At 36.1% G+C, this 13161-nt stretch overlaps 1 protein-coding gene across 2 annotated transcripts in view; it reads left to right on the forward strand.

Annotated features, from left to right (window-relative positions):
* Positions 1-13161, forward strand: part of LOC105471071 (gypsy retrotransposon integrase 1) — a 42684-nt gene that overhangs the window by 3908 nt on the left and 25615 nt on the right. The window contains exons 2-4 of one of the 2 annotated variants that reach the window (XM_011723440.3): positions 8267-8412; positions 10065-10258; positions 12146-12451. In XM_011723440.3, the coding sequence (XP_011721742.1) occupies positions 8274-8412; positions 10065-10258; positions 12146-12451 (639 nt within the window). In that variant the 5' untranslated portion in view covers positions 8267-8273. Of the gene's footprint in view, positions 1-8266; positions 8413-10064; positions 10259-12145; positions 12452-13161 lie in introns of those variants that run through there. The other variant, XM_024789499.2, reaches the window with a different exon arrangement.

Below are 13161 nucleotides of genomic sequence, written 5' to 3' on the forward strand. Positions count from 1 at the left end.
TCAGTTTACCGCAACTGAGCGACTGTTTCTGGCACTATTCTGTTCCATAGATTTAAGGCTGTCATTTTGCCATTATAACACAGTCTTCATTACCATAGCAGTATAGAAAGTCCTGAAACCAAATAATGTGAAATTCTTCAACTATATTCATTTCTCAAAGTTGTTTTAATTATTCTGAGTCCTTTAGCTTTCCATATCAATTTTAGAATCAGCTTGTCAGTTTCTGCAAAAGAGCTTGAGGGTTCCTGATTGGGACTGCATTGAATCTATAGATCATTTGGATAAAATTGGCATCTTGTCCCACTTTTTCTCAGAGATAGAGGGGGAGTTACTCTAGCTTTCTGCATTCTAGTCAGAAGCCTATATGGGAATTTTTAGTGGTATTTCAGAAAGAAATAATTTTGCTCCACGATTATATTCACTATAATATCTTTAGTGGAAGAGATCACGGACGAATCCCTGTTTGTGAATTGTGTGGGGAAAAGAAAGAGATCAGCCTGTTACTGTGTCTATATAGAAAGAAGTAGACATAAGAGACTCCATTTTGTTCTGTATTTGAGATGCTGTTAATCTGTGACCCTACCCCCAACCTTGTCCTTGCAAGAGACATGTGCTGTGGTAACTCAAGGTTTAATGGATTTTGGGCGTGCAGGGTGTGACTTTGTTCCTAGAAAAGCTAGGTATTGTCCAAGGTTTATCCCCATGTGATAGGATGAAACAATGTTGCTAAAAGGTTTATCTCAAGGCACAGGATTTTCCTTTAAACTTATTCATGTCACAGAGATCCTTGTTCTTATGTCTTACTGCTAATTTCCTCCCTAAAAACGATCCTATTGTCCTGCCACTCCCTTATCTTTAAGATGGTAAAGATAATTATAAATACTAAGGGAACTCAGAGGCCGGTGCCGGCGTGGGTCCTCTGTAAGCTGAGCGCCGGTCCCCTGGGCCCCGCTTTTCTTTCTCTATACTTTGTCTCTGTGTCTTATTTCTTTTCTCAAGTCTCTCGTTCCACCTTACGAGAAACACCCACAGGTGTGGAGGGGCAGGCCACACCTTCAAATTGGATATCATCCCCTGCTACCATCTCAGGAACGTCATACCATAATTTTTTTCCCTCTGTTTTCAGTGGTCTTTCTAGAAGCCCGTCCGCTAGCATTAAACTTTTTGGGTTATTCCTTTGTTGAAAGCAAAACAATCTTGTTTTAAAAAAAAAATTGTTGTAATTGTAGTAAATCACACATAACATGAAATTTACCATCTTAACCATTTTTAAGTGTACATACAGTTCAGTGGCATTAAGTACATTCACATGGGTTTACAACTATTACCACCATCCATCTCAAGAAGTCTTTTCATTTTGTATAACTGAAACTCTTGACCAGTTAAACAATAACTCTTCCATTCTCTCCTCCCCACCCTCTGTTCTATGCAACCATCATTGTTCTTTTTGTCTGTATGTATTTGACTACTCTGAGTACCTCATATAGGTAGAATCATACAGTATTTATCTTTTTGTGACTCATTCATTTCACTTAGCTTAACGTCCTCAAGATTCATCCATATGGTAACGTGTGTCAGAATCTCCTTCCTTTTAAAGGTGTGTGAATAAATACACCATGTTTTGTTTATCCATGCAGCCATTGATGGACACTTGAGTTGCTTCCATCATTTGGCTGTTGTGGGTGATGTGGCTAATAACACGGCTGTCAAAAATTTTAACCCCACTAGAATGTAAACTCAATGAAGGTCAGGAGAATCTACATCTTGTTTATTATCCTGTCTCCGACGTTGTAACTGGCACATAGTAGTTACTCAGTAACGTTTTTTAGATCAAGGAATGAACCTTACATCTGCCTCTAGCAACTATCTTGTAGCTCCTTGCCTTTATAGCTAAGCTCAAGTTTCTAAATCCACTTTCTGACTTTCCACTCTTTCCTTGTGTCATTTCAGTCTGGTTGCCAACCGCCCTGCTATACTGTAACTGTACTGTTACCAAAACCACTAGCTACATTATGTTGCCAAAACCACTAGCTACATTATGATTCTTATATCACTTAGCCTCTCTGTCTACTTCTAAGAACAGTGTATTTGCCAAACTTCTATTACCAGAACCTCTTCCTGCTTTTTTCCTATGTCTCTGGCTATTCTTATGTCCCTAAAGGTTTACAATATATTTGGGAGAGACACATATAAACTAATATATTCAATAGAGTGTTTCAGATTGACACATATTACTGTGAATGTACCAAGGAAAGTGTGCACAGTTCTCCCTGAGATTGGAGATGTGATCAGAAAGGATTCATGGATGAGAGAACTCATTAATGTTGAAGGATAAGGATATGTCCACTGCACTTCCTACTCTGTACACTTTCCATCTGATCCTTCTTCCATTGCCTTAACTTCACCTACTTTTTACATGCCGAGTTTATCCATGAAGAATACAACCTGCTTAATATTGTCATCTTTCTCCCTAAGCCAGAGCTTCAGACAGAAGTGATCCCAGATTCTTCTTTGCATTTACTCCACACATCTAGTCAGTCACAGTTATTATATAATGTATCTATCCATCTATACTGGCACTGCTTTGGCTCAGAATTTCCTCATTTCTTGCTTTAATTGTACAGAAGTTTCCTAGCTGACTGGTACAGATATTCCTGTCTCTACCCCAATCTCTATTCCATATTGGTGTACAATACACTTTATAGAATAGAAATCTAATCTTGTAACTCCAAGTCATTCTTAAAATGTTAAGTTATTCCAGGTTGGAGTGGTTAGAAGACACTCTGTAGGAAATGACACCTAGCCAGAGTTTTGAAAGATGATTAGGGGCTGGAGAAATAGCAATAAAGTTCATTCCAGGCAAAAGTATCAATGAAAAGGTATGAACACACTGCATGGGATAGTTGAAGAACTGTGGTTATTTTTTGAATTGAGAATGCCAAGAGAAAAACGTGGAGAGACTGATAAAGAACCATATCTTATAAAGCTTTGCATAATGGCAGAGGTATTTAGATATCATTAGTGTCATGGTCTTAATGGTTGTATTCTCCCAAAATTCATGTGTTGAAATCCTAACCACCAAGTTGATGGTATTAAGAGACTGCACTTTGGGGCTGGGCGCAGTAGCTCACACCTGTAATCCTAGCACTTTGGGAGGCTGAGATGGGTGGATCACTTGAGGTCAGGAGTTTGAGAGCAGCCTGGCCAACATAGTGAAACCCCATCTCTACTAAAAATATAAAAATTAGCTGGACATGGTGGCATGCACCCATAGTCCCAGCTACTCGAGAGGCTGTGGAACGAAATTTGCTTGAGCCTGGGAGGCAGAGGTTACAGTAAGCTGAGATCATGCCACTGCACTCCAGTCTGGGCGACAGAGCACAACTCTGTCTAAAAAAAAAAAAAGAGGTAGAACTTTGGAGAGGTGACTTGATCAGGGGTCAGAGCTCTCATTAATGGGATTAGTGCCTATCTTTTAAAGAGTCTGAGAGAAGCCCCTTCCCCCTTCCCTCATGTGAAGTTACAGTGAGAAGACAGCTGCCCATAAGAAAATGAACCCTTAGTAGACACTAAATTTGCTGGCATCTTGATCTTGTACTTCCTAGCCTCCAGAACTGTGAGAAAGAAATTTCTGTTGATAAGCCATCCAGTTTATGGTATATTTGTTATAGCCTCCCAAGTGGACTAAGACAATCAGGAATGGCAAAAGGCATATTTCGAGTTAAGTGAATATTTTGATAAGATTTGTGTTTTAGTTTGACCTCTGTGACTGCAGTGAGGACAAGGACTATATTAGAGATAGAGGACACAAGGTCAGATAGAAGGTGAGTGTGAAGTAAGGCAGTAGCAATGGAATAAAGTTCAAGGTTCTACCTCATCCACAATCAATGCTTTTCCTCCTTCTCCAGGTGGATCTGTGTCTCTGCACATCTGTTTTGATAGTTCTCTTCGCATACATCTGTTATAACACCACTCTAAACTATATAAATGCTGATATACTCCTCTTTTCCTCTCATACCATAAGCTCTGTGAGGACAGGGATTTCATCTTATTTAACTTTGCATTAGTGTCATCTAGTATATATAAGGGTTTTAGAGCTCAGGAACTGAATGAGCAAATTCAAGGTTATATGGATGAACAGGCAAAAAACTATTAAAAAGGGTAAAACTTGGAAGTTCTACAGTAGGCACAAAGAAGATTAGGAGAGGTCAAGATCACTTTAGATTCAGAGATCATGGAACGTTTGCTTCATTGAGGTGGTAGAGCTTGATTTCGAAAGATGGGTAAGGCTTAATCAGGTGGAAGGATATACCATTTAGGGGGAAATGATGTAAACCAAGGTATAGAGAATGGTTGGGGATATGGCCATGGGTATACAAAGGAAACTAGTGAGAGAAGAAGCTGTGTTATGTCCTGCCAGGTTGTAGAGGATAGGCTAAATAGTCTAGACCTTAGCCACTAAGTAAAAGATAATGCCCAGAGGCAGTCTCATAGTGTCCACTCTGTCAAGTAAATCATTTGGAAGATAAAAATATGCTAGGAATAGTCTAAGTAAGTTTCAAGGTGACTGTGTCAGGCAAATAACCACGCCTTTAAGTCTTAGTTCTGTTGTCGAGTCAAGACAACTCACCCATATAAAAATGAAAATAATATACTTGTGAAAGCATTTGTGAAATACGAAAATCTGTAGGAAATTTATGGTTTTTATGTCTTCTCCCAGTGATTTTTATGTCCCTCTCCCTAACATAGATATGTGTTAGTCTTCTCCCACTAGTTTGATAAGAAAAAAACAAACCAAAAACCTTAAAGAGCTCAGTCTCCAAAGATTTTTGTAGTGGTTTCCTTTTCTCCTTGTCGCTGTGTACTATAGGTTTACTCTGAGGAGAGCAAATTTCTCTATTTCGATCTATTTTCAGTTATTCAAAAGTTAAAGATTTCAAAGCAGAGAAGTTAATTTCAGTAAATAGACCTTTTCTGAGGAGTTTTTATATATTCGTTATAAGTAGAAAAACCAACAGTGTTCTAATGGCATAGACTTAATATACTGAAGACTTCATCTTTCATTAGATAGAAAAATTTTCTGGTCTCTCCAGGAGGTAAATGGGTAGGGGGAGGAAGACAAGAGATGGTAGGAACTTGGAACCCCAGAGGTTTTTAAATATAAGAGCAAAATACAGAAGCTACTGTGTATTACACAGACTCACATTTTTTTTTTTTCCAATGGCTAGTTTGTTTTCTGCCAGTTCCAGTTACCCACATCCCTCTGTGTTTTGGGGCCTGTACTTCCTCTAAGGTGTGAGAGTTTGTTTTTTTCCTTCTGTGGGCTTTTACAGGCCTGAAAAAGCTTCTCCCCTTTTCTTTTTAAGGCCCTTCAGGAGTTTTTGCAATCTTTACTGGTCTCTAAAAGGGAGGAAATACACAATTTTTATCTTTCTTTTATAAACCTCATCTTCCTAGAGATACCATGCTCCCAGCTGGCTACGATGGGATATTTCTAGATTTTCTTTTAGATCGCTTAGATGATTTGGGACATTAATAGTTACAAAAACTATTAAGGGAAAACTATAACAGGAGGTTATATATAGTATATTATTAATTTTATAGTATGTATAGTCTGTATATTGATTGCATCTAAATCTCTAAATATATAGATTTCATCTATACATTTATAGTATGTATAGTCTGTATATTGATTTCATCTAAACAGGTTTCTGTCCCTTAGACTTGAAAGAACGTGTATCACTGTAGTATAGAGATGAAAATAAAGGACACAAACTAAAAATGATTTTGGTTTCTTTTTTTTTTTTGAGAGTTGAGGATGATTAATGCAGAGCTAGAATGACAGGCAGGCAAATGGATGGGTAGACAAACGGGTTCTATATTCCCAACTTGAAATCACACAACGCTTCATGAATTGAAAATTGATTAGGAAGTAAAAGTTTGCCATGCAATCCTGGCAGAGGAGAGAGTATAGTGAGGATGACATGGAAAGTAAAGGTATCAAGAGGTCTTACGTGGCAGATTGGAGGGCAGTAGGATACCACTAGTGTTTCACCACAGATGGTTTGAAAAGCACTGACCTAGAGCGACGTGAAACTTGGTAGCAATAGAAGTGGCTACACGACCAGAACAGAGTATATACGTGGTAAAACTTCTTGATACCTTTACTGTTTCCATGTAGTGGCTATTATGACTATAAAATATTTATAAACATTTTTGTACACAGATTTTGATAGTCATAGACTCATTGCACTGGAATATAAACTTAGAATTGCCAAGCCTTTAGGGTAAATTTGTGTTTAGCTTTAGAAGAAACTCAGTTTTCCAAAGTGATTGCAACATTTTTTCCTCCCACAATGTATGAGAGTTCCAGTTGCTACCTGTCTGCACCAACACTTGGTGTTGTCTTTAGTTTTTAATTTTAGCCGTTCAGTAGTGTGTAGTTCTTAGTCATTGTGGTTTTATTTGCATTGCCCTGAGGAATAACGATGTTGAGCATATTTTCACTTGCTTATTGACCATTGGATATTCTCTTTTATGAAGTGCTGTGTAAAAATTTCCCCCCATTTTTTGAATTGGGTTTTGTCCTTTTCTTTTTGATTTTTAGAAGTTCCTTACATACACTGGGTCTGACTCCTTTGTTAGATATATGTATTAAAGGTATCTTCTCCCAATGTGTGTCCTGTGTTTTCACTTTCTTAATGGTGTCTTTGATGAGTACACATTTTTATTTTGATAAAGCACTATTGTTAATTTTCTTTCTTTTAAGGATCGTGTTTTTTGTGTCTTATTTAAGAAATCTTTGCTTATCCTAAGATTTGAAAGATCTTTTCCTACGTTTTCTTCCAGAATCATTGTCATTTATCTTTCACATTTAAGTTTATGATTTGTCTGGAATTAATTTTTGTGTAAGATGTGAGGTAGGTGGTTAAGGTTCATTTTTCCCCCTAGTACAGTTATCTAGTTGTCTAGCATTATTTATTGAAAAGACCACCTCTTTCCTCATTGTATTGGTATCTTTGTTGTAAATGTATTGACTTTACATGTGTGAATATAATTCTGGACTCCTTGTTCAATTACAGTGATGTGTCTGTCCGTCCTTACGCCAGTTGGCTTGTCTTATTTACTTTATTTGTATAAAAAGTCTTAAATCTCATCCATTTATCTTTGAGATGATTTAGAAACTGTGATAGGCTACATTTGTTTGGTTTGGGGTACAGCCATCTATTAGATGAAAAAAATCATATATTTAATAATCAGTTGGAAATGAATTAAACTTAGAACAAACTAATTGTCTTATAATACTTTATAGAGATAATTAACTTGTTTATAGGTCATGATGGGACTGTGTTAACATTTCAGAACCTTTGTTTTTAAATTGACATACACTTTGTGTTAACTTAAGGTAAGAAATGTACTGTGACTCTCTCTGGAAGTTAAAAATAGATCAGAAAGATGGATTTACATTTGCAAAGAGCTGTATTATAGGGGAAGTGAATTGATAAGCTGTTTAAGCCATGGTGATAGGCACAGTCTGTTCTGCTTTGTTCCAGCATTCTCTTTCCAGTAAATACTCTTTTAGTCTCATCCCTAGATCCTCTAGTGATCAGTAAACATCTTTTTTTTTAATGTAATTTCAAAATTGTAAGATACGTGTCAGAATCCTAGCAGGAGACAGAAGACATTCTGGTGGGATTTTAAAGAAAATTTAATGGAACTTCTTTCTATAGACAGACAGTAACAAAGTAAACAGCATGGCACCTGGCGACTAGCAGCAGCAAACATAGTTACCACCTTAGGGCTGAGGTGCAAGAAGAAGAAATAACCATGAATATATTTAGAAATAATATAAAGCTGTATTTCTTCTCTTATAACTTATTTATTTAAATGTCACATGACAGGATCTTCCTGTGTTACCATCCCGTGAAAGTAACATTTCAGTTGATAGCAAATGAAATTTTAAGTAAACCTTTTTGAAGTGTACTGGTTCATTTCCTTTTTTCTCAGTATGTGGAAAATTTTCAGCATTTCTTATCAAGTGGAAAGAGACAAGATAATTTGTCATGGGGTATATCAAAAATAGCATTTGTGTATTTTCGTTCATATACATCACTGTTCCTTTCCTGTACTGCAATTATCTCCCTCACAAATAAATTCTGGGAATTCTCAGTTCATATGTAAATAGAAATATGACAGAAGTCTTAACTTAAATAGCAATTCAGTTAGCTTAAAATTTAAGTTACCTTTTTAAATACCTTTTACCTAGGTTCACAATGGTCCGTAGTGGAAAAAATGGTGACCTTCATCTTAAACAGATTGCATATTACAAACGAACTGGTGAATATCATCCAACTACACTGCCAAGTGAGCGAAGTGGTATAAGAAGAGCAGCAAAAAAATTTGTCTTCAAAGGTAAAATTCATGTTCAAAATTTTGATTATTGATTCTTCCCTATATTCTTCTTTGTGGAAATTTGAGAACTTCTGTAGTAATTGGTTGTTGCTAAATAATTACCAGTTGAATTGATGATGCCACTCAATCAAAAGCAAAATAAAAATTACACTCAGCTAACTGAAGGCCAGTAAGCATGAAAAGGGTGGTTTAAATTATAGACAGAATATGATACCATGAAAGAAAACAAAACATTTTTCTAAATTAACGACTTCTGCTTTTACCCTTTCGTGGTCTCTAACGGTGCACTTTCCAGCACTGATGCCACTTTCAATGAGGAACTTTTTTGATGCTTAATAGGAAAATGTTGACAAAGTTAACTGGTTTGTTTACTAACATGAAAACTGGAAGGAATTAACTATATTTCTGTGATCATGTCCCCCCAACCCCACCACTGCCATTAAATATTCTCAGGATCACATTCATTTTAGGACCCTTGGATCTTCCTGAATGGACTAAATATTTGAAAGGCAGTGGGATATTTATCTTGGAAGGTCATGATAATTTTTCCCTCTTTTTCCGCATATAAAGGGGAAGAGAAATTTGGGATGAGATAAGCAACAAGTAGTCACCAGATAATTAAATGGATTTTGTGTTATAAATGGTAATTTTGTCTCTTAGGCTTACCCCAAAGCAGGTTAATAAAACTGTAAGATAATAAATAAATGCCTGCTTGCGTCTCCCTGTGTATATCCCTACCAATAACTCCCTTATACTTAAGATTAGGCAGACCCATTACCTCTTAAACTGAAGTGAGGATTCATTCATTCATATATTTGATAATTTATGTAACAAATATTAACTGGGTTTCTGCTATGTGCCAGTCACATTCTAAGCCTTGGAGATATATTGAAGAATAACATAGATAAGGTTCCTGCTCTTAGATTGCTTATCTTCTAATTCTAAAAAGTAAGGAATGTTCCACTCATCAATCTGCTTACTCATATTAGTAGCTGAATGGTGTATTTTGGAATTTGAATAGCTAGCCCATTCACACTAGAGAGGTAGATGGTGATTTGCTCCATCTCCTGGTTACTTCCGAGCTGAAGATTCTTCTCAGTTGTACTCCTAAGGAAACAGAATTGTCTTGAGGATTAAAGTTTTTTCCACTTCCCCACTTCACCATCCCTACCTTCTACTCAGATATAGAAAAAGCGGAGAGAGCTGTTTGCTTGCAAAAACGCAGTGATGATAAAACATTATTTTAGAAAATTCTGTTCCAGGTAGGTGTTTCTCTATATGTAATTTATTTGCTAATCTGTTCCATTTTTAGGATGTGCCTGCAAAATCTTCCTACTTTAAGTACTCCCATAGAGAGATAATTTTGTATTTCCGTACTTATTACATGCTTTGGTGAACAAGCTGGCTCTGTTTATATTGATAGGTACAAAATTATAGCAGCTACCACCCTTCCTAAGTGTCTAAGTAAGTGTAACAGCTAAGAACTTTTGTGTGGTAGCATCATTACAAATAAATATTTTGTTTTAAATGCAGTAAGATTTTGTAAAACAAAACAAAAACCTTCATGGTTTAAACAGAAGGCTATGATTCTCTTAGAACTACATACTTCTCTAAAAATTACAATTCTATGTTTTTGGTATCATTTATTCCAGATAAAAAGCTGTTTTATGTTGGAAAAGACAGAAAACAAAATCGTTTGGTAATTGTTTCAGAAGAGGAAAAGAAGAAAGTCTTAAGAGAATGCCATGAAAATGACAGTGGAGCTCATCATGGTATATCCAGGACCCTCACTCTGGTAGAATCCAATTATTATTGGACATCTGTGACCAATGATGTCAAACAGTGGGTATGGCTTATGTATTTAGAATATTATGAATACTGTCTTTCTGATAGATATTTACAATTTATTATTTCTCCAGGTTTATTCTGGGTATCACCTCTCATTAAGTATTTTTGGCATGGTTATTTTTATTTAAAAACCATTTAAAGGGAGTTGTATTTTCCTTCACAGTTTTTTAAAATAAGTATAATTTGAAAAGGAAAGAAGCATCATTTAAACACTTGAAAATGCCATATTTAGATAAGAGATTATTTAGAATCAGATTTGTATCATTGAATTTTTTTGTGTAGGCAGAATTTAAATGGAGCTGGAATTCGTTTGACTAAATCATTACCTTTTCAATGGCAATCATACAAGGTTTTTTTAGGAGGAGAATATGTTCATAGTAAGTCAGGCCTAGTATGTGCTCTCATCTTTTGTGCTTGTTCCATCTTGAGGTAGAATGTCATATATGACAGAAACCCAAAACCAAATATAACCAAAATCAAATTTTGAGAATCATGAAATAAGTCTGAGTTTTGTAACTTTATGACCCATTGGGACCTTCAACTTCTCCTAATAGAAAATTCACCTATAGGAATTTTGGGGTTCTTGCTAGAAGTCAACTGATCCTACTCTTTCCAGTGTACTGTATGCCAAATGGTAGGCATTCCTTGGTATATCTGTGAAATCTCCTTAATAATTGTAGTAGTGCATCAAAAAGACTGGCATTTCAAGCGTAAAGAATTAAACCAACAGTTAAGTATCATTTGTGAGTTATCAGTTTATGGGTCTGTTCAGGTATTCCAAAGACCTTCATAATTTATATATTTTTCCTGCCATGCATTTTTTACAAACATTCAGTTAAATCTTTGTCGAATTGTTATCACTGCAGAATGAATATGATTTTTGGAAATAATCAGAAGTTATTTGTGATAAAATCCAACAAATAAGTTTAAATTGGAAAATGAAAATTCTGATCAAAAGTAACTGTGACTATAAGGTGATTAAACAGCTTTTTAATTTTTCTTCAGAAGCTAGTTTGAAAGTAGTTTCTAGAGTGGAATTCCAGAGATATATTGAGAAATGGCACCCATCCATAAATTGAGCAGTTAATCTTGTCTCTCCTCACTTAAATGAAAGCTGCAGGACAGCATGGGTTTTGTTTATGTTTATTCTTTTCTCATGATTGAGAGAAATTTCTCCATCTATACATATTTTATGAATGAAATTATATTTCAATAAATATGGTTGGAATAGATTAATGAATAGACTTCTTAACGTGATAACTTTAGGAGGAAACATTTTGTGCATATAGAAATTATTGTAAACTTACACACTGATTTTAAATTATAGGAAACTTGTTTAAGATCTTTTAAAGTATTTAATAAATATGTGTTCAGTGAACCAGATTCATGTTTCATGTGAATAAGACCCAATAAGATGGTCATTTAGTCGTATAGTCCTCCTTTAGTATAAGCAAGGGATTGGTTCCAGCACCACACTCATATAACCAAATCTACTCATACTGAAGTCTTTCAGTCGATCCTGTGAAACTCGCATATGCAAGAAGTCAGCTTTCTGCATCCTTGAGTTTCTCATTCCTCCCTACCAATACTGTACTTTTTATTTGTGTTTAGTTAAAAAAAAAGCCATGTATAAGCTGACCTTCTCAGTCCAAACCCATGTTGTTCGAGGGACAGCTGTAGTGGCAACTACAGTTGTTTGTTGTTGTTTTATTTGTTTGTTGTTCTAAATAGGTTTAATCCAGTGATTCTCAGTCCAGAAGTTTCTTCTTCAAAACAGGAAGTGTACCTATTAACCATTTTAAAATTCAGATTTATAAGACTGCTTTTATATTGTGTAGAGTGTTAACATTTGTATGTATTTTCTTTATTGTGTGCCTGTTTGTAGGTATATGCTTGTCAGCATTGCCAAGTGGCAAAAAATACAGTTATTGTAGCACCAAAACAGCACCTTCTCAAGGTGGAAAATCCATGGAGTTTAGTTACTGTTGATCTGATGGGACCTTTTCATACAAGCAACAGAAGTCATGTATATGCTATAATCATGACAGATTTGTTCACCAAATGGGTTGTGATTTTGCCTCTATGTGATGTTTCAGCATCAGAAGTTTCTAAAGCTATTATCAATATATTTTTCTTATATGGACCTCCTCAGAAAATAATAATGGACCAAAGAGATGAATTCATTCAACAGGTAAGACAAATAAACTACTTAGGTCTGGGAACATATCTTACTCCTTTTCAGTGTCCAGAACCAGTGCCCTCTGCATTATATTACAGAGTGCTTAATATATTCAGATAAATTGCTATAGCTATAGAGGTATGATATTAAATACTACAAGGATAATTGTACTGGAAATTAGGAGATTAAGATTTTAATACTTACTGTGGGTTACTGTAAACCCATCTTCAGATATCCTCAAATTAAAATGAAGAGGTTGGACCAAATCTTTATTTACTTCTAGATTAAAAACCCGTGATTGATTGGACCTGGTGGCTCACGCCTATAATCCCAACACTTTAGGAGGCTGAGGTGGGTGGATCACTTGAGCTCAGGAGTTCAAGACCACCCTAGGCAACAGGGCAAAACCCTATCTCTACAAAAAATACAAAAATTAGCTGGGCATGGTGGTAGGAACCAGTAATCACAGCTACTCAGGAGGCTGTGGCAGGAGAATCGCTTGAACCCGGGAAGTAGAGGTTGCAGTGAGCCGAGATCGCACCATTGCACTCCAGCCTGAGCGACAGAGAGACTCCATCTCAAAAAGAAAAACAAAAAATTAGCCAGGTGTGGTGGCATGCACCTGTGGTCCCAGGTACTTGGGAGGCTGAGATAGGAGGATCACTTGAGCCCAGGAGGCAGAGGTTGCAATGAACTGAGATTGTGTCACTGCACTTCAACCT

Source organism: Macaca nemestrina, chromosome 6, assembly GCF_043159975.1.
Source record: "Macaca nemestrina isolate mMacNem1 chromosome 6, mMacNem.hap1, whole genome shotgun sequence".
Lineage (NCBI taxonomy): Eukaryota > Metazoa > Chordata > Mammalia > Primates > Cercopithecidae > Macaca > Macaca nemestrina.